Below are 22,529 nucleotides of genomic sequence, written 5' to 3'. Positions count from 1 at the left end.
TCATAGTGAACACCATGAAAAGGTTCTATCAAGTAGTTCCATCTGTACCAGAGGATGCTGGTGGGAGGAGCTATAGTAGGACGGGCTCATTGTAATATCTTGAATGGAATTAATGGAACAGAGTCAAACGTGGTTTCCATATATTTGATGTGTTTGATACCGTTCCATTCATTCCATTCCAGCCATTACAATAAGCCCATCCTTCTATAGCCTCATCTGATTTGTACCTACATTTGGACATGATTATAAGAGCATTTCTCAACCAGTGCTCCATGACAGTTACTGCAGCTTTCATCTACTACTGTAGACATTACATGATGAGGTTGTAGTGTTTATATTCCAATGACGACTGTAACAGTGGATTTCTGATCCGCTCTTCAGGAGAGTTCCACTGCAGCTTCGAGGAGGAGCCCATCTGCATGTTCACACAGGACAAGAACGACGACTTCGATTGGACGAGACACAGCGCCGCCACCCGTGACACCAAGTACACGCCCAACACCGGGCCTAGCGGTGACCGCAGCGGATCCAAACAGGGTGAGCAAACCCAGGAAAGAAAACAAAGCTACTGTACTGTATGTTTTATTGTGATGTTATTAGTATTTTAGGTGCACTGTGTTTGGGAATCTTCAATGCGACAAAGAAGGTCATATGGGAATTGTTTTGCCCACAGTTAACTATGTTAGCCAGGTTAACTAGTTAGAACATTTTTGGACACTTATTTGCAAGCGTTTAGCTACGACTCCAGGTGGCTTCAGCTATATTACATGTATCTGTTTGTGACACATGTTCTTTCACAGCGTATTGGTACGGTTGGCTTCCAGGTCTTTCTGAGTAATATTTTAGTTTTGACCCTGGTAGTCAACTCAGTACAACCCATACGTAAAATGTATGCACACATGACTGTAAGTCGCTTTGGATAAAAGCGTCTGCTAAATAGCATATATATATATATATATAACTCAGTACTGTATAAACAACACACACTACACGCGGCCAATCAATAACACTTGTCAATATCAACACAATGGAACATGCAACAAACAATTAACCTTTTGTGTGTAGGGGGCAATATTTTCGTTTTTGGCTAAAAAGCGTACCCATTTGAAACTGCCTATTTATCAGAATATGCATATAATTGTCAGATTAGGATAGAAAATACTGTAAGGTCTGTATAACAGAACTGATATTGCAGGCGAAATCCTGAGGAAAATCCAATCAGGAAGTGCCTCTTATTTTGAAACCTTTCTGTTCCTATGCAAGCCTATCCTCCATTTAAAGGGACATCAACCAGATTCCTATTTCTATGGCTTCCCTAAGGTATCAACAGTCTTTAGACATAGTTTCAGGCTTTTATTTTGAAAAATGAGCGTGAAGGATCACATTGCGTAAGTGGATAGGTGGGAGCTCTCAGTGTGAGTTTTTGTGCAACCGAGTAAAGCCGCTATTGTTTCTCCCGCTTTTATTGAAAAACCTACACACTCGGTTGATATATTAACGAATATATATTTTAAAAACAACATGAGAATTGATTATAAAAAACGTTTAACATGTTTCTGTGGACATTATGGATATTATTTGGAATATACGTCTGCGTTGTCGTGACCGCTCTTTCTTGTGGATTTCTGAACATAACGCAACAAACAAACGTCTGTATTTTGGGTATAAAAATAATCTTTATGGAACAAAAGGAACATTTGTTGTGTAACTGGGAGTCTCGTGAGTGAAAACATCCGAAGATCATCAAAGGTAAACGATGAATTTGATTGCTTTTCTGATTTTCGTGACCAAGCTTCCTGATGCTAAGTGTACATGATGTTATGCTATGCTATCGATAAACTTACATAAACGCTTGGATTGCTTTCACTGTAAAGCATAATTTCAAAATCTGAGATGACAGGTGGATTAACAAAAGGCTAAGCTGTGTTTTGCAGTATTGCACTTGTGATTTCATGAATAAGAATATTTTTTTGTAATATTATTTGACTGTTGCGCTATGCTATTCAGCGGTTGCTGATGAAAATGATCCCGCTAACGGGATGGGTAGCACCAAGAATTAAGCACTCTCACTTTCATGGTAGTCATATCTCTCTCTCTCTCTCTCTCTCTCTCTCTCTCTCTCTCTCTCATATATATCTATATCTATGTCTATATATATACACACACACATACAGTGGGGCAAAAAAAGTATTTAGTCAGCCACCAATTGTGCAAGTTCTCCCACTTAAAAAGATGAGAGAGGCCTGTAATTTTCATCATAGGTACACTTCAACTATGACAGACAAAATAAATTTAAAAAATCCAGAAAATCACATTGTAGGTTTTTTAATGAATTTATTTGCAAATTATGGTGGAAAATAAGTATTTGTTCACCTTCAAACAAGCAGGATTTCTGGCTCTCACAGACCTGTAACTTCTTCTTTAAGAGGCTCCTCTGTCCTCCACTTGTATATATATATATATCCCATCCTCTCTCTCTCTGGTTTCCATGGGGACAGTGCCTGACAGAGTTGCCTGCTAGTGTTCAATATGAGAGATTGATACAGTGTAAACACAGGCAAATTCATTTCACAGTCTGACACACACCCTCAGCAAGAAACGGTGGCAGTTGGCCTGTGTGTCAGTCCCGAGGGAGATTGAGCATTGATCTGGTCTTTACAGGAATGGACAGCTCTAGTAGCACCAGCAGCTGAAGTAGTAAATAATATACTGGCTTTAATCACTGTAATTAGTTGAAACTGTCCAGCATTTCATTACCAGCCACCAGTCCTAAGGGGCTGCAATTATCTGGTATCAAATTCAACAAAGAGAAGAAATTCTATTTGATTTTAGCTGGAGGGTATGAAGGTTTTTAACCATTAGCTACCTAGCTACCTTCCCCCACCCCAAAGTGGGACTGTAGTTTGAGTCTGGAATGAGACTCGGGCCATGTGCGGGGAAGGTTCGTTTCACTGCTGCTTCTCCCATGAAGGTTTCAGATCTGAGATATGGCCATCTATTCTGTCCCTTCTGCCCTCTGGTTAGTGTTTGGTTAGAGGAAATTGACTTCCACTGTTTCACTCGTAGCTGGATGGAGACGCCATTTTCATTCCAAACGATTCTAAGATATTGAGGGCTTGTTCCATACCTCCTCTATATCATGTGCCCATACATCCTCTATATCACGTGCCCATACATCCTCTATATCACGTGCCCATACATCCTCTATATCACGTACCCATACAGCCTCTATATCATGTGCCCATACATCCTCTATATCATGTGCCCATACATCCTCTATATCATGAGCCCATACATCCTCTATATCATGTGCCCATACATCCTCTATATCATGTGCCCATACAGCCTCTATATCATGTGCCCATACAGCCTCTATATCATGTGCCCATACATCCTCTATATCATGTGCCCATACATCCTCTATATCATGTGCCCATACATCCTCTATATCATGTGCCCATACATCCTCTATATCATGTGCCCATACATCCTCTATATCATGTGCCCATACATCCTCTATATCACGTTCCCTTTGGGGGACTCTAATAAAACAATAGTCCATCCAATATCCAAAGCAATATTCCATGTGATTGTTACAGAAATGAAGTTTTTTCCGGAATACAAAGAGCACAACAAAAGGTTTATTTTATGTGATTTAACGGCAAATTGTGGCTGAACCTGTTGAGGCTAGGGGGCAGTATTTTCACTTTTGGATGAAATGCGTGCCCACAGTAAACGGCCTCCTACTCTTTCCCAGATGGGAATATATGCATAGTATTATTACTAGTGGATATAAAACACTCTAAAATTTCTAAAACTGTTTGAATTATGTCTGAGTATAACAGAACTCACATGGCAGACAAAAACCTGAGAAGATATCCAAACAGGAAGTTAGAACTCAATATAGAAAACAGTGCCATTGGATGTCTGTAACGGCGTTCGTCTGTTGAAAGTGAGTCGGACCAAAATGCGGCATGGTGGTTACTCATATTCTTTCATGAAAAATGAACGATACATGAAATAACTAAATATACAAAACAACAAACGAAACGCGAAAACCTATACAGCCTAGCTTGTGACAACAAACACAGAGATAGGAACAATCACCCACGAAAAAACTAACAGAATATGGCTGCCTAAATATGGTTCCCAATCAGAGACAACGATAATCACCTGACTCTGATTGAGAACCGCCTCAGGCAGCCATAGACTACGTAGACACCCCACAAACCCCTAAGACAAAAACACACCACAATAACCCATGTCACACCCTGGCCTGACCAAACAAATAAAGAAAACACAAAATACTAAGACCAAGGCGTGACAGAAACCCCCCGGACGCACCTCAAAACCATAGGGAGGGTCCGGGTGGGCGTCTGTCCACGGTGGCGGCTCCGGCTCGGGACGTGGACCCCATTCCATAAATGTCATAGTTCCTCCCCCTCGCGTCCTGGGATAATCCACCCTCGCCGCCGACCATGGCCTAATAGTCCTCACCCAGAACCCCACTGGACTGAGGGGCAGCTCGTGACTGAGGGGCAGCTCGGGACTGAGGGGCAGCTCGGGACAGAGGGGCAGCTCGGGACAGAGGGGCAGCTCGGGACAGAGGGGCAGCTCGGGACAGAGGGGCAGCTCGGGACAGAGGGGCAGCTCGGGACAGAGGGGCAGCTCGGGACAGAGGGGCAGCTCGGGACAGAGGGGCAGCTCGGGACAGAGGGGCAGCTCGGGACAGAGGGGCAGCTCGGGACAGAGGGGAAGCTCGGGACAGAGGGGAAGCTCGGCACTGAGGGGAAGCTCGGCACTGAGGGGAAGCTCGGCACTGAGGGGAAGCTCGGCACTGAGGGGAAGCTCAGCACTGAGAGGAAGCTCAGCACTGAGAGGAAACTCAGCACTGAGAGGAAACTCAGCACTGAGAGGAAACTCAGCACTGAGAGGAAACTCAGCACTGAGAGGAAACTCAGCACTGAGAGGAAACTCAGCACTGAGAGGAAACTCAGCACTGAGAGGAAACTCAGCACTGGTAGTTCAGCACTGAGAGAAACTGGCACTGAGAGGAAACTGGAGGCTGGTAGACTGGCAGATCTGGCAGATCCTGGCTGGCTGGCGGATCTGGAAGAGTCTGGTTGACTGGCAGATCTGGAAGAGTCTGGTTGACTGGCAGATCTGGAAGAGTCTGGTTGACTGGCAGATCTGGAAGAGTCTGGTTGACTGGAAGAGTCTGGTTGACTGGCAGATCTGGAAGAGTCTGGTTGACTGGCAGATCTGGAAGAGTCTGGTTGACTGGAAGAGTCTGGTTGACTGGCAGATCTGGAAGAGTCTGGTTGACTGGCAGATCTGCAAGAGTCTGGCTGACTGGCAGATCTGGAAGAGTCTGGCTGACTGGCAGATCTGGAAGAGTCTGGCTGACTGGCAGATCTGGAAGAGTCTGGCTGACTGGCAGATCTAGCTGCTCTGGCTGCTCCATGCAGACTGGCAGCTCTGGCTGCTCTATGCAGACTGGCAGCTCTATGCAGACTGGCAGCTCTGGCTGCTCCATGCAACCTGGCAGCCCCAATACATTTTGGGGGCTGACTCTCAGGCTTCCATCCGCGTCGCCGTGCTGCCTCCTCATACCAGCGCCTCTCCCCTTTCACCGACTCCAGTTCTTCCTTGGGGCAGCGATATTCTCCAGGCTGAGCCCAAGGTACTTCACCATCCAGTTCGTCCTCCCATGTCCAGTCCTTCTCTCGCTGCACCTTGGCACGGCTACACTCCCCTGGTTTAGCCCAGGGTCCTCTCCCGTCGAGGATTTCCTCCCAAGTCCAGAAATTCTTGTCGCGCTGCTCCTGCTGCCACTGTTGCCTGTTACCACGACACTTGGTCCGGGTGGGGTGGGTGATTCTGTAACGGCTCTCTTCTATCTCCTCCTCTGACAAAGAGGTAGAACAAGGATCGGACCAAAATGCAGCGTGATGATGAGTCATGATATAATTTTAATGAAGGAAAAAACAATACAAGCGGAAACTACAAAATAATGAAAAGTGAAAAACCGAAACAGCCCTATCTGGTGCAAACACAAACACAGAGACAGGAACAATCACCCACAAAAAACTAACAGAATATGGCTGCCTAAATATGGTTCAAAATCAGAGACAACGATAATCACCTGACTGATTGAGAACCGCCTCAGGCAGCCATAGACTACGTAGACAAAAAGACAAAAACACACCACAATAACCCATGTCATACCCTGGCCTGACCAAACAAATAAAGAAAACACAAAATACTAAGACCAAGGCGTGAGAATGTCCACCTTAGATATGGATGAGAATGCACTTCCTAGGGCTTCCACAAGATGTCACCGTCTGTAGATTCTGATTGTATGATTCTACTATAAAGGAGGGGCTCATAATAGCTCTTTGGGTGGGTGGTCTGGTAGAAAGCCTCGGTCTCATTAAACGCGGTCACGAGAGAGTTTCCTTCCTATGCTTTTCTTCAGACAATGAAATTCTCCGGTTGGAACCTTATTGCTGATTAATGTTTAAAACATCCAAATATGGATTGCATACATCATTTGACTTGTTTCTACGACCTGTAACGGAACTTTTTGAGTTTTTGTCTGGAGGAATTGTTCGTGCTTTTTGAGGATTGAATGCTGGGCTGAACAAACTAACAACAAGTGGCTAAATTATGGGCTTTTTGGAATTTTATGGAACACATCAGTCATTTGTCGAACTGGGGTTCCTGGAACTGCCTTTTGATGAGGATATTCAAAGGTAAGTGAATATTTACAGTGTTTTCTGTAGCTTCAGTTGACGGCAAAATGGCGGCTATTTCTGAGTTCTGAGCGCCGTTCTCAGATGATTATTTTTCCGTAAAGTTCTTTTTTTTTTTTTTTTTGACACAGCGGTTGCATAGAGGATACATTTATCTTTAATTCTGTGAATAACACTTACATCTTTTATCAATGTGTATTGTGAGTATTTCTGCAAAATCACCGGATGTTTTGGAATCAATATATATATGCACATTATCGAACAAAACACACAATACATGTATAACATGATGTCCTATGAGTGTCATCTGATGGAGATAATCAAAGGTTAGTGATTCATTTTATCTATATTTATGCTTTTATGACTGTGAAATATCGCTCTGTGTGTTTTTGAATTTGGTGGTCATCTAACATAAAATATATGTTGTGTTTTCGCTGTAGAACATTTTAAAAAATTGGACACGGTGGGTAGATTAACAAGATGTTTGTCTTTCATTTGCTGTATTGAACTTGAAAGTTGTGAAAGTTAAATATTTCTAAAGAATATTTTTATCAGCTGAATGGGAGGGAGTGTTCCCTTCGGGGAACTCCTTGTGCCCCCCTAGCCCCAACAGGATTTATTAAGAGTCATGTCTACAAACAACAGAGATCTCATTGGGTGCTAAATACAGCCTGGCCCTCTGGTGTTGATCTCTCTACCCACAGGTATAACCTTGTTATTTGGTGTTGTGTCCTCCCCACCCTACAGGTTTCTACATGTACATCGAGACATCCCGGCCTCGGAAGGAGGGTGAGGTGGCAAGGCTGGTCAGTCCTTTCTTCAACGTGGCGCCCAAGAACCCGTACGGCATCACCAATCCCCCGGCATACTGCTTCGGCTTCTTCTTCCACATGTACGGAAAACACATCGGTAAGAAGAACATGTCAGTCTTTTTCCCTCCAACACATAACAGCAAGTCACAAACAAAGGACATGTTCCTTGTATTCTCTGATCAATACATGATTGAGTTAGAGGCTTCTCTCCAGTGACTATTTTTCTAATCGAATAGCTTCATGTCGTAATCATCCATATTAGATCCATTATTCTGGACATTGGATCCATTATAAGATCCATCATTTTGATTGATGGCTTTATGTTTTTCCCTTTAAGAAGATGTACACTCTTAAAAATCAAAGCACAAGTTGGAACCAAATGTGACCTCATTCAGGAACCTGGGCGCATGTCGCAAGTCACGACATCACAGGAGAGATGTTTGAAAAAAATATATATTTTGTGGATCAAAATAAAAAAATTGACAGGAATGCCTTCTCGAACATGTGAACTTTCATGTGCCTTAATAACAAACTTGTATGCAATCTGTAAATACGAATTCAATTGTTAAATTACGAACCTTGTTGGTTAAGCCACAGAAAAAGCGAACATCCTTCCCACTAGCCATGATTGGCTGAGATAATGAGTGGGCTGGACATGCCGAGAGAGGATTTAGGATTGGTCTGCCATATTCAAGGCTTGTCTATTTGAGCTCATCAGTCTGTCAGTAATCGTGTCGAACACAGCATTTTTTATGTATAGTGTTGTGCAACTGCATAAGTGTTGCTCCCCATTTTCTGGAGGATCAAGTTTTGATATCAGTGAAACTAGAGTATAATAGCTAAAGAGATGGAGAAAACACCTGTCTCCGGATTGCATCTTCAAGCTATGGGCAACCGTGGTATGGCATTCCTGACAGGGAGATGCGTCCAGCATCATACATGATGTATACAGGACAAATAGTCTAGCGTTAGCTAGCTACATTTTCAGATATTACACATTTCTAACTTTTAACTGAAAGTGGTTTCATTTCAAACTAAACTGTACTGTTAGCTATCTAGCTAAAGGAAAAGGGGCTGAGCTGGACCCAAGGAAAGAAACAATAAGTATTCAAAAACACCCCTACTTTAACAACAGCTAACTAACTAACCAAAAATAGTGGGTGGTCCGCCCAGGTCTAACTAGCGTATTTAACAAAGTCTACCTACGGGTAGTGTATGCCCATGGGTGACTTGTCTTGGTTTCCCCTTTTCCCACCAGCAAACAAACACCATAACTAAAAACAATACTCACAGGTGAGGACAAAGTGCTATGGAGGTCAATACACAACGAGAGCGTGAAACACAGAGACCTACAGACATGGCATTTACAGAGAGATTGAGCTCTAGAGCAAACAACTGACAGGGTTTTTAAACCAAGGGAAAGGAACTGTGATTGGGTAGAAAACAGGAGGAGGTGTGTCTTCTGATTGATGATTGGATTGGTGACTGATTGAGGAGTGATGATTTTCACCTGTGAGGGGAGAAGGAGAGAAAAGAAACGCACACACAGGATACACACAGGATACTTGTATCCGTAACAGGCATCTACAGTGGTTCATCCTTTAAAAGTTGCAGTGTACTGCAGCACAGCTTGCGTGGTGCCGCAGAATTCTATGGCACGTTATTTAAGTGCCAACCACTGGTACCATTAATGCTAGTTAGTGCTAGTTTGACCACCAGAGGACATCTTTGAGAAGCATTTGATAGCTTTCATTAGTGGCTGTACTAGAGAATTGAAAACCTTTTTTGTAAGAACATAGTATATGGGACTGATTTTAAGAAATGTTACTTAATTAATTTGATGAATATTATGGTGTTTCTATTTCAAGAAAAATGGAATGGATGGACCGGAAAATATGGCTCTGTACAACGTGATGGTCGAGAGTAGGCTACAGTGCTGGACTATTTAGCTAAAGAATCCCTGTGTCGTGCGGGCACGCGGCAGACCTGGGCTCAATTTCCCAACAGGGAGGAAGGAGTAGGCTGTCCTTGTAAATAAGAATTTGTTAACTGATTCAATATGTTTTATTTCATATTTGTGATGTATTCGCTATTATTCTAAAATGTAGAAGATGCTGGAGGAAACAGGTACAAAAGTATCTATATCCACAGTAAAACGAGTCCTATATCTTCATAACCTGAAAGAGCCATAAATGGGATTGTTCTTTGAAAAACCATACAAAAATCCAAAATCAGAAATGTTTGGTCCCTCCAAGACCGAAATTGAATTGCCCTTCTGTAGGGATTTAAGCCTCATTTGCATAGTTCGCAGGGTGCCCTTGAAGTGAGTTACTATTGTCACCCATGACTGTGTTTGCTAGTGACAGAGACACAGTTGTTACAGTCCTGTGGCCTTCACCAAGTGAGATCCAAAGTGAATATGTTGTCATAACACTTGTATTATTTAAGACAATACAATACATATTTTATAAGGCCTAGTTTTACCCTAATACAATGACATGCAACTCATAATTTGCCTGCAAGTCACATTATGCTGGCTTGCAAAGTGATGTGTATTTCCTATTGTGGATATCCAACATTTAGAAATGTTATTCTCCCACAACCTGCACTCAAAATGACAGCCAGGGTTGGCAAGACTAAGATATTAGAGTACCTTAAACATCTAAACTTAAACAACCCATTCAGTAATGGGTTTCAAGTCCAAGTAACAGATTAGATTCGTTTAGAAAACTGTATGTTATTTCAATTTGAGGTGCATAAGATTAATTAATCAATCAATGTACATGCAAAACATAGGCGTTGAAACAAACAATTCTAAAAATCAACCTGCAATAGAGCATGCTGGGAAATATGATACTGATGTGCATGGTTTTGGTTCAACTCTGGTAGCAGCATACCACCCTGCATACCACTGCTGGCTTGCTTCTGAAGCTAAGCAGGGTTGGTCCTGGTCAGTTCCTGGATGGGAGACCAGATGCTGCTGGAAGTGGTGTTGGAGGGCCAGTAGGAGGCACTCTTTCCTCTGGTCTAAAAAATATCCCAATGCCCCAGGGCAGTGATTGGGGACACTTCCCTGTGTAGGGTGCTGTCTTTCGGATGGGAAGTTAAACGGGTGTCCTGACTCTCTGAGGTCATTAAAGATCCCATGGCACTTATCGTAAGAGTAGGGGTGTTAACCCCGGTGTCCTGGCTAAATTCCCAATCTGGCCCTCAAACCATCATGGTCACCTAATATTCCCCAGTTTACAATTGGCTCATTAATCCCCCTCCTCTCCCCTGTAACTATTCCCCAGGTCGTTGCTGCAAATGAGAACGTGTTCTCAGTCAACTTACCTGGTAAAATAACGGATAAAATAAAATTTAAATTAACACTGGGGTTCTTTTACACCACTGAGTGATAATATAACTCTTTACAGTATGAATTTAACTATTGAATCAACACTAAAAATGTTACACTGAAAAATCAACACTAGTTAAAATACTGACCAATGTCCTGTGTGCTGAAAGGGACTTATTTGCAGGCATCCATACATTTCAAGAACCTTATAGAATTCTGAAGAACCGTAGACTCAAAGGTTCTTTATCAGGCAAGAGATCTCCAAGGCACCTTAAGAGCTAACTAGGAACCATTTAAGAACCTTTATTTTGTCCAGTGCACAGTACCAGTCAAACTCATTCAATGTTTTTTCTTTATTATTACTATTTTCTACATTGTAGAATTATAGTGAAGACATCAAAACTATTAAATAACACATATGGAATCATATAGTAACCAAAAAAAAGTGTTACACAAATCAAAATAGATGTTATATTTGAGATTCTTCAAAGTAGCCACCATTTGCCTTGATGACATCTTTTTGAAGTAGTTTCAGAGAGGAGACGTTTATCTGAACGCATCCACGTCTACAACCATTTCCTGTCTCCCAGTGAAGCGGTACACTGCTACTAATGCTCTGTGTGTGTGTGTGTGTGTGTGTGTGTGTGTGTGTGTGTGTGTGTGTGTGTGTGTGTGTGTGTGTGTGTGTGTGTGTGTGTGTGTGTGTGTGCGTGTGTGCGTGCGTGCGTGCGTGCGTGCGTGCGTGCGTGCGTGCGTGCGTGCGTGCGTGCGTGCGTGCGTGCGTGCGTGCAAGGGGGAAGTAAGATTGGACCTCTGGCAGTGAAGCAGTACCAGCTATGTCCTCTACTGGGCTTGTACTCTCCAGTGTGTGTGCGTGCGTCCACATGTGTGTGTGTGTATATACAACTCAAGTCTCCACAGTGAAGCCTATCAGACTAACAGGGGGTTAGTAGTAGACTACATCAGGGTAGAGAGGGAGGGAGTAGGACGTAATAGTCTCTGGTCTCTTCAATGATAACAGTCTGGTCTCTTTACTGATAATAGTCTGGTCTCTTTACTGATAATAGTCTGGTCGCCTCTTTACTGATAATAGTCTGGTCTCCTCTTTACTGATAATAGTCTGGTCTCCTCTTTACTGATAATAGTCTGGTCTCTTTACTGATAATAGTCTGGTCTCCTCTTTACTGATAATAGTCTGGTCTCTTTACTGATAATAGTCTGGTCTCCTCTTTACTGATAATAGTCTGGTCTCTTTACTGATAATATTCTGGTCTCCTCTTTACTGATTATAGTCTGGTCGCTTTACTGATTATAGTCTGGTCTCCTCTTTACTGATAATAGTCTGGTCTCCTCTTTACTGATAATAGTCTGGTCTCCTCTTTACTGATAATAGTCTGGTCTCCTCTTTACTGATAATAGTCTGGTCTCCTCTTTACTGATAATAGTCTGGTCTCCTCTTTACTGATAATAGCCTGGTCTCTTTACTGATTATAGTCTGGTCTCCTCTTTACTGATAATAGTCTGGTCTCCTCTTTACTGATAATAGTCTGGTCTCCTCTTTACTGATAATAGTCTGGTCTCCTCTTTACTGATAATAGTCTGGTCTCCTCTTTACTGATAATAGTCTGGTCTCTTTACTGATAATAGTCTGGTCTCTTTACTGATAACTGATTATAGTCTGGTCTCTTTACTGATTATAGTCTGGTCTCTTTACTGATAATAGTCTGGTCTCTTTACTGATTATAGTCTGGTCTCTTTACTGATTATAGTCTGGTCTCTTTACTGATTATAGTCTGGTCTCTTTACTGATTATAGTCTGGTCTCTCTTTACTGATTATACTGATAATAGTCTGGTCTCTTTACTGATTATAGTCTGGTCTCTTTACTGATTATAGTCTGGTCTCCTCTTACTGATAATAGTCTGGTCTCTTTACTGATTATAGTCTGGTCTCTTTACTGATTATAGTCTGGTCTCTCTTTACTGATAATAGTCTGGTCTCTTTACTGATTATAGTCTGGTCTCTGATTATAGTCTGGTCTCCTCTCTACTGATAATAGTCTGGTCTCTTTACTGATTATAGTCTGGTCTCTTTACTGATTATAGTCTGGTCTCTTTACTGATTATAGTCTGGTCTCTTTACTGATTATAGTCTGGTCTCTTTACTGATTATAGTCTGGTCTCTTCTACTGATAATAGTCTGGTCTCTTTACTGATTATAGTCTGGTCTCTTTACTGATTATAGTCTGGTCTCCTCTTTACTGATAATAGTCTGGTCTCTTTTACTGATAATAGTCTGGTCTCTTTACTGATAATAGTCTGGTCTCTTTACTGATTATAGTCTGGTCTCTTTACTGATTATAGTCTGGTCTCCTCTTTACTGATAATAGTCTGGTCTCTTTTACTGATAATAGTCTGGTCTCTCTTTACTGATAATAGTCTGGTCTCTTTACTGATAATAGTCTGGTCTCCTCTTTACTGATTATAGTCTGGTCTCTTTCTCTTTACTGATTATAGTCTGGTCTCTTTACTGATTATAGTCTGGCCTCCTCTTTACTGATAATAGTCTGGTCTCCTCTTTACTGATAATAGTCTGGCCTCCTCTTTACTGATAATAGTCTGGCCTCCTCTTTACTGATTATATTCTGGTCTCTTTACTGATTATAGTCTGGCCTCCTCTTTACTGATTATAGTCTGGTCTCCTCTCTACTGATTATATTCTGTTCTCTTTACTGATTATATTCTGGTCTCTTTACTGATAATAGTCTGGTCTCCTCTTCACTGATAATAGTCTGGTCTCCTCTTTACTGATAATAGTCTGGTCTCTTCTTTACTGATAATAGTCTGGTCCCCTCTTTACTGATAATAGTCTGGTCTCTTTACTGATAATAGTCTGGTCTCCTCTTTACTGATAATAGTCTGGTCTCTTTACTGATTATAGTTTGGTCTCTCTACTGATAATAGTCTGGTCGCCTCTTTACTGATTATAGTCTGGTCTCTTTACTGATTATAGTCTGGTCTCCTCTTTACTGATAATAGTCTGGTCTCTTTACTGATTATAGTCTGGTCTCCTCTTTACTGATAATAGTCTGGTCTCCTCTTTACTGAGAATAGTCTGGTCTCCTCTTTACTGATAATAGTCTGGTCTCCTCTTTACTGATAATAGTCTGGTCTCTTTACTGATTATAGTCTGGTCTCTTTACTGATTATAGTCTGGTCCCCTCTTTACTGATAATAGTCTGGTCTCTTTACTGATAATAGTCTGGTCTCCTCTTTACTGATAATAGTCTGGTCTCCTCTTTACTGATAATAGTCTGGTCTCCTCTTTACTGATAATAGTCTGGTCTCCTCTTTACTGATAATAGTCTGGTCTCTTTACTGATAATAGTCTGGTCTCTTTACTGATAATAGTCTGGTCTACTCTCTACTGATTATAGTCTGGTCTCTTTACTGATAATAGTCTGGTCTCTTTACTGATTATAGTCTGGTCTCTTTACTGATTATAGTCTGGTCTCTTTACTGATTATAGTCTGGTCTCTTTACTGATTATAGTCTGGTCTCCTCTCTACTGATAATAGTCTGGTCTCTTTACTGATTATAGTCTGGTCTCTTTACTGATTATAGTCTGGTCTCTTTACTGATTATAGTCTGATCTCTTTACTGATTATAGTCTGGTCTCTTTACTGATTATAGTCTGGTCTCCTCTCTACTGATAATAGTCTGGTCTCTTTACTGATTATAGTCTGGTCTCTTTACTGATTATAGTCTGGTCTCCTCTTCTTACTGATAATAGTCTGGTCTCCTCTTTACTGATAATAGTCTGGTCTCTTTACTGATAATAGTCTGGTCTCTTTACTGATAATAGTCTGGTCTACTCTCTACTGATTATAGTCTGGTCTCTTTACTGATAATAGTCTGGTCTCTTTACTGATTATAGTCTGGTCTCTTTACTGATTATAGTCTGGTCTCTTTACTGATTATAGTCTGGTCTCTTTACTGATTATAGTCTGGTCTCCTCTCTACTGATAATAGTCTGGTCTCTTTACTGATTATAGTCTGGTCTCTTTACTGATTATAGTCTGGTCTCCTCTCTACTGATAATAGTCTGGTCTCTTTACTGATTATAGTCTGGTCTCCTCTGGTCTACTGATTATAGTCTGGTCTCTTTACTGATTATAGTCTGGTCTCTTTACTGATTATAGTCTGGTCTCTTTACTGATTATAGCCTGGTCTCTTTACTGATTATAGTCTGGTCTCTTTACTGATTATAGTCTGGTCTCTTTACTGATAATAGATCTGGTCTCTTTATTATAGTCTGGTCTCTTTACTGATTATAGTCTGGTCTCTTTACTGATTATAGTCTGGTCTCTTTACTGATTATAGTCTGGTCTCTTTACTGATTATAGTCTGGTCTCTTTACTGATTATAGTCTGGTCTCTTTACTGATTATAGTCTGGTCTCCTCTCTACTGATAATAGTCTGGTCTCTTTACTGATTATAGTCTGGTCTCCTCTTTACTGATAATAGTCTGGTCTTTTTACTGATTATAGTTTGGTCTCTTTACTGATTATAGTCTGGTCTCTTTACTGATAATATTCTGGTCTCCTCTTTACTGATTATAGTCTGGTCTCTTTACTGATTATAGTCTGGTCTCCTCTTTACTGATAATAGTCTGGTCTCCTCTTTACTGATAATAGTCTGGTCTCCTCTTTACTGATAATAGTCTGGTCTCCTCTTTACTGATAATAGTCTGGTCTCCTTTTTACTGATAATAGTCTGGTCTCCTCTTTACTGATAATAGTCTGGTCTCTTTACTGATTATAGTCTGGTCTCCTCTTTACTGATAATAGTCTGGTCTCCTCTTTACTGATAATAGTCTGGTCTCCTCTTTACTGATAATAGTCTGGTCTCCTCTTTACTGATAATAGTCTGGTCTCCTCTTTACTGATAATAGTCTGGTCTCTTTACTGATAATAGTCTGGTCTCTTTACTGATAATAGTCTGGTCTACTCTCTACTGATTATAGTCTGGTCTCTTTACTGATAATAGTCTGGTCTCTTTACTGATTATAGTCTGGTCTCTTTACTGATTATAGTCTGGTCTCTTTACAGATTATAGTCTGGTCTCTTTACTGATTATAGTCTGGTCTCCTCTCTACTGATAATAGTCTGGTCTCTTTACTGATTATAGTCTGGTCTCTTTACTGATTATAGTCTGGTCTCTTTACTGATTATAGTCTGATCTCTTTACTGATTATAGTCTGGTCTCTTTACTGATTATAGTCTGGTCTCCTCTCTACTGATAATAGTCTGGTCTCTTTACTGATTATAGTCTGGTCTCTTTACTGATTATAGTCTGGTCTCCTCTTTACTGATAATAGTCTGGTCTCCTCTTTACTGATAATAGTCTGGTCTCTTTACTGATAATAGTCTGGTCTCTTTACTGATAATAGTCTGGTCTACTCTCTACTGATTATAGTCTGGTCTCTTTACTGATAATAGTCTGGTCTCTTTACTGATTATAGTCTGGTCTCTTTACTGATTATAGTCTGGTCTCTTTACTGATTATAGTCTGGTCTCTTTACTGATTATAGTCTGGTCTCCTCTCTACTGATAATAGTCTGGTCTCTTTACTGATTATAGTCTGGTCTCTTTACTGATTATAGTCTGGTCTCCTCTCTACTGATAATAGTCTGGTCTCTTTACTGATTATAGTCTGGTCTCCTCTCTACTGATTATAGTCTGGTCTCTTTACTGATTATAGTCTGGTCTCTTTACTGATTATAGTCTGGTCTCTTTACTGATTATAGTCTGGTCTCTTTACTGATTATAGTCTGGTCTCCTCTCTACTGATTATAGTCTAGTCTCTTTACTGATTATAGTCTGATCTCTTTACTGATTATAGTCTGGTCTCTTTACTGATTATAGTCTGGTCTCCTCTCTACTGATTATAGTCTGGTCTCTTTACTGATTATAGTCTGGTCTCTTTACTGATTATAGTCTGATCTCTTTACTGATTATAGTCTGGTCTCTTTACTGATTATAGTCTGGTCTCTTTACTGATTATAGTCTGATCTCTTTACTGATTATAGTCTGGTCTCTTTACTGATTATAGTCTGATCTCTTTACTGATAATAGTCTGGTCTCCTCTTTACTGATTATAGTCTGATCTCTTTACTGATTATAGTCTGATCTCTTTACTGATTATAGTCTGGTCTCTTTACTGATTATAGTCTGGTCTCCTCTCTACTGATAATAGTCTGGTCTCTTTACTGATTATAGTCTGGTCCCCTCTTTACTGATAATAGTCTGGTCTCTTTACTGATAATAGTCTGGTCTCCTCTTTACTGATAATAGTCTGGTCTTTTTACTGATTATAGTTTGGTCTCTTTACTGATTATAGTCTGGTCTCTTTACTGATAATATTCTGGTCTCCTCTTTACTGATTATAGTCTGGTCTCTTTACTGATTATAGTCTGGTCTCCTCTTTACTGATAATAGTCTGGTCTCCTCTTTACTGATAATAGTCTGGTCTCCTCTTTACTGATAATAGTCTGGTCTCCTCTTTACTGATAATAGTCTGGTCTCCTTTTTACTGATAATAGTCTGGTCTCCTCTTTACTGATAATAGTCTGGTCTCTTTACTGATTATAGTCTGGTCTCCTCTTTACTGATAATAGTCTGGTCTCCTCTTTACTGATAATAGTCTGGTCTCCTCTTTACTGATAATAGTCTGGTCTCCTCTTTACTGATAATAGTCTGGTCTCCTCTTTACTGATAATAGTCTGGTCTCTTTACTGATAATAGTCTGGTCTCTTTACTGATAATAGTCTGGTCTACTCTCTACTGATTATAGTCTGGTCTCTTTACTGATAATAGTCTGGTCTCTTTACTGATTATAGTCTGGTCTCTTTACTGATTATAGTCTGGTCTCTTTACAGATTATAGTCTGGTCTCTTTACTGATTATAGTCTGGTCTCCTCTCTACTGATAATAGTCTGGTCTCTTTACTGATTATAGTCTGGTCTCTTTACTGATTATAGTCTGGTCTCTTTACTGATTATAGTCTGATCTCTTTACTGATTATAGTCTGGTCTCTTTACTGATTATAGTCTGGTCTCCTCTCTACTGATAATAGTCTGGTCTCTTTACTGATTATAGTCTGGTCTCTTTACTGATTATAGTCTGGTCTCCTCTTTACTGATAATAGTCTGGTCTCCTCTTTACTGATAATAGTCTGGTCTCTTTACTGATAATAGTCTGGTCTCTTTACTGATAATAGTCTGGTCTACTCTCTACTGATTATAGTCTGGTCTCTTTACTGATAATAGTCTGGTCTCTTTACTGATTATAGTCTGGTCTCTTTACTGATTATAGTCTGGTCTCTTTACTGATTATAGTCTGGTCTCTTTACTGATTATAGTCTGGTCTCCTCTCTACTGATAATAGTCTGGTCTCTTTACTGATTATAGTCTGGTCTCTTTACTGATTATAGTCTGGTCTCCTCTCTACTGATAATAGTCTGGTCTCTTTACTGATTATAGTCTGGTCTCCTCTCTACTGATTATAGTCTGGTCTCTTTACTGATTATAGTCTGATCTCTTTACTGATTATAGTCTGGTCTCTTTACTGATTATAGTCTGGTCTCTTTACTGATTATAGTCTGGTCTCCTCTCTACTGATTATAGTCTAGTCTCTTTACTGATTATAGTCTGATCTCTTTACTGATTATAGTCTGGTCTCTTTACTGATTATAGTCTGGTCTCCTCTCTACTGATTATAGTCTGGTCTCTTTACTGATTATAGTCTGGTCTCTTTACTGATTATAGTCTGATCTCTTTACTGATTATAGTCTGGTCTCTTTACTGATTATAGTCTGGTCTCTTTACTGATTATAGTCTGATCTCTTTACTGATTATAGTCTGGTCTCTTTACTGATTATAGTCTGATCTCTTTACTGATAATAGTCTGGTCTCCTCTTTACTGATTATAGTCTGATCTCTTTACTGATTATAGTCTGATCTCTTTACTGATTATAGTCTGGTCTCTTTACTGATTATAGTCTGATCTCTTTACTGATAATAGTCTGGTCTCTCTACTGATAATAGTCTGGTCTCTTTACTGATTATAGTCTGGTCTCTTTACTGATTATAGTCTGGTCTCCTCTTTACTGATTATAGTCTGGTCTCCTCTCTACTGATTATAGTCTGGTCTCTTTACTGATTATAGTCTGGTCTCTTTACTGATTATAGTCTGGTCTCTTTACTGATTATAGTCTGGTCTCTTTACTGATTATAGTCTGGTCTCTTTACTGATTATAGTCTGGTCTCTTTACTGATTATAGTCTGGTCTCTTTACTGATTATAGTCTGATCTCTTTACTGATTATAGTCTGGTCTCTTTACTGATTATAGTCTGGTCTCTTTACTGATTATAGTCTGATCTCTTTACTGATTATAGTCTGGTCTCTTTACTGATTATAGTCTGATCTCTTTACTGATAATAGTCTGGTCTCTTTACTGATTATAGTCTGATCTCTTTACTGATAATAGTCTGATCTCTTTACTGATAATAGTCTGGTCTCTTTACTGATAATAGTCTGGTCTCTTTACTGATAATAGTCTGGTCTCCTCTTCACTGATAATAGTCTGGTCTCCTCTTTACTGATAATAGTCTGGTCTCCTCTTTACTGATAATAGTCTGGTCTCTTTACTGATTATAGTCTGGTCTCTTTACTGATTATAGTCTGGTCTCCTCTCTACTGATAATAGTCTGGTCCCCTCTTTACTGATAATAGTCTGGTCTCTTTACTGATAATAGTCTGGTCTCCTCTTTACTGATAATAGTCTGGTCTCTTTACTGATTATAGTTTGGTCTCTCTACTGATAATAGTCTGGTCCCCTCTTTACTGATAATAGTCTGGTCTCTTTACTGATTATAGTCTGGTCTCCTCTTTACTGATAATAGTCTGGTCTCTTTACTGATTATAGTCTGGTCTCCTCTTTACTGATAATAGTCTGGTCTCCTCTTTACTGATAATAGTCTGGTCTCCTCTTTACTGATAATAGTCTGGTCTCCTCTTTACTGATAATAGTCTGGTCTCTTTACTGATTATAGTCTGGTCTCTTTACTGATTATAGTCTGGTCCCCTCTTTACTGATAATAGTCTGGTCTCTTTACTGATAATAGTCTGGTCTCCTCTTTACTGATAATAGTCTGGTCTCTTTACTGATTATAGTCCGGTCTCTTTACTGATAATATTCTGGTCGCCTCTTTACTGATTATAGTCTGGTCTCTTTACTGATTATAGTCTGGTCTCCTCTTTACTGATAATAGTCTGGTCTCCTCTTTACTGATAATAGTCTGGTCTCCTCTTTACTGATAATAGTCTGGTCTCCTCTTTACTGATAATAGTCTGGTCTCCTCTTTACTGATAATAGTCTGGTCTCCTCTTTACTGATAATAGTCTGGTCTCTTTACTGATTATAGTCTGGTCTCTTTACTGATTATAGTCTGGTCTCCTCTTTACTGATAATAGTCTGGTCTCCTCTTTACTGATAATAGTCTGGTCTCCTCTTTACTGATAATAGTCTGGTCTCCTCTTTACTGATAATAGTCTGGTCTCTTTACTGATAATAGTCTGGTCTCTTTACTGATAATAGTCTGGTCTACTCTCTACTGATTATAGTCTGGTCTCTTTACTGATAATAGTCTGGTCTCTTTACTGATTATAGTCTGGTCTCTTTACTGATTATAGTCTGGTCTCTTTACTGATTATAGTCTGGTCTCTTTACTGATTATAGTCTGGTCTCCTCTCTACTGATAATAGTCTGGTCTCTTTACTGATTATAGTCTGGTCTCTTTACTGATTATAGTCTGGTCTCTTTACTGATTATAGTCTGATCTCTTTACTGATTATAGTCTGGTCTCTTTACTGATTATAGTCTGGTCTCCTCTTTACTGATAATAGTCTGGTCTCCTCTTTACTGATAATAGTCTGGTCTCTTTACTGATTATAGTCTGGTCTCTTTACTGATTATAGTCTGGTCTCCTCTTTACTGATAATAGTCTGGTCTCCTCTTTACTGATAATAGTCTGGTCTCCTCTTTACTGATAATAGTCTGGTCTCCTCTTTACTGATAATAGTCTGGTCTCTTTACTGATAATAGTCTGGTCTCTTTACTGATAATAGTCTGGTCTACTCTCTACTGATTATAGTCTGGTCTCTTTACTGATAATAGTCTGGTCTCTTTACTGATTATAGTCTGGATTATAGTCTGGTCTTTTACTGATTATAGTCTGGTCTCTTTACTGATTATAGTCTGGTCTCCTCTCTACTGATAATAGTCTGGTCTCTTTACTGATTATAGTCTGGTCTCTTTACTGATTATAGTCTGGTCTCTTTACTGATTATAGTCTGATCTCTTTACTGATTATAGTCTGGTCTCTTTACTGATTATAGTCTGGTCTCCTCTCTACTGATAATAGTCTGGTCTCTTTACTGATTATAGTCTGGTCTCTTTACTGATTATAGTCTGGTCTCCTCTTTACTGATAATAGTCTGGTCTCCTCTTTACTGATAATAGTCTGGTCTCTTTACTTATAATAGTCTGGTCTCTTTACTGATAATAGTCTGGTCTACTCTCTACTGATTATAGTCTGGTCTCTTTACTGATAATAGTCTGGTCTCTTTACTGATTATAGTCTGGTCTCTTTACTGATTATAGTCTGGTCTCTTTACTGATTATAGTCTGGTCTCTTTACTGATTATAGTCTGGTCTCTTTACTGATTATAGTCTGGTCTCTTTACTGATTATAGTCTGGTCTCTTTACTGATTATAGTCTGGTCTCTTTACTGATTATAGTCTGGTCTCTTTACTGATTATAGTCTGGTCTCTTTACTGATTATAGTCTGGTCTCTTTACTGATTATAGTCTGATCTCTTTACTGATTATAGTCTGGTCTCTTTACTGATTATAGTCTGGTCTCCTCTCTACTGATAATAGTCTGGTCTCTTTACTGATTATAGTCTGGTCTCTTTACTGATTATAGTCTGGTCTCCTCTTTACTGATAATAGTCTGGTCTCCTCTTTACTGATAATAGTCTGGTCTCTTTACTTATAATAGTCTGGTCTCTTTACTGATAATAGTCTGGTCTACTCTCTACTGATTATAGTCTGGTCTCTTTACTGATTATAGTCTGGTCTCTTTACTGATTATAGTCTGATCTCTTTACTGATTATAGTCTGGTCTCTTTACTGATTATAGTCTGGTCTCCTCTTTACTGATAATAGTCTGGTCTCCTCTTTACTGATAATAGTCTGGTCTCTTTACTGATTATAGTCTGGTCTCTTTACTGATTATAGTCTGGTCTCCTCTTTACTGATAATAGTCTGGTCTCCTCTTTACTGATAATAGTCTGGTCTCCTCTTTACTGATAATAGTCTGGTCTCCTCTTTACTGATAATAGTCTGGTCTCTTTACTGATAATAGTCTGGTCTCTTTACTGATAATAGTCTGGTCTACTCTCTACTGATTATAGTCTGGTCTCTTTACTGATAATAGTCTGGTCTCTTTACTGATTATAGTCTGGTCTCTTTACTGATTATAGTCTGGTCTCTTTACTGAT

At 39.8% G+C, this 22,529-nt stretch overlaps 1 protein-coding gene across 2 annotated transcripts in view; it reads left to right on the top strand.

Moving 5' to 3' along the window:
- LOC123995702 (MAM domain-containing glycosylphosphatidylinositol anchor protein 2-like) overlaps nt 1-22,529 on the top strand; it is a 423,303-nt gene that overhangs the window by 342,113 nt on the left and 58,661 nt on the right. For both annotated transcript variants that reach the window (XM_046299372.1, XM_046299371.1), the window contains exons 14-15: nt 382-537; nt 7,503-7,664. In XM_046299372.1, the coding sequence (XP_046155328.1) occupies nt 382-537; nt 7,503-7,664 (318 nt within the window). The remainder of the gene's footprint in view (nt 1-381; nt 538-7,502; nt 7,665-22,529) is intronic.

The sequence above is a fragment of the Oncorhynchus gorbuscha genome, linkage group LG14, assembly GCF_021184085.1.
Source record: "Oncorhynchus gorbuscha isolate QuinsamMale2020 ecotype Even-year linkage group LG14, OgorEven_v1.0, whole genome shotgun sequence".
NCBI classification, from domain to species: Eukaryota; Metazoa; Chordata; class Actinopteri; order Salmoniformes; family Salmonidae; genus Oncorhynchus; species Oncorhynchus gorbuscha.
The sequence above is the reverse complement of the archived record's forward strand: the minus strand, read 5'-3'. Positions and strand labels throughout refer to the sequence as shown.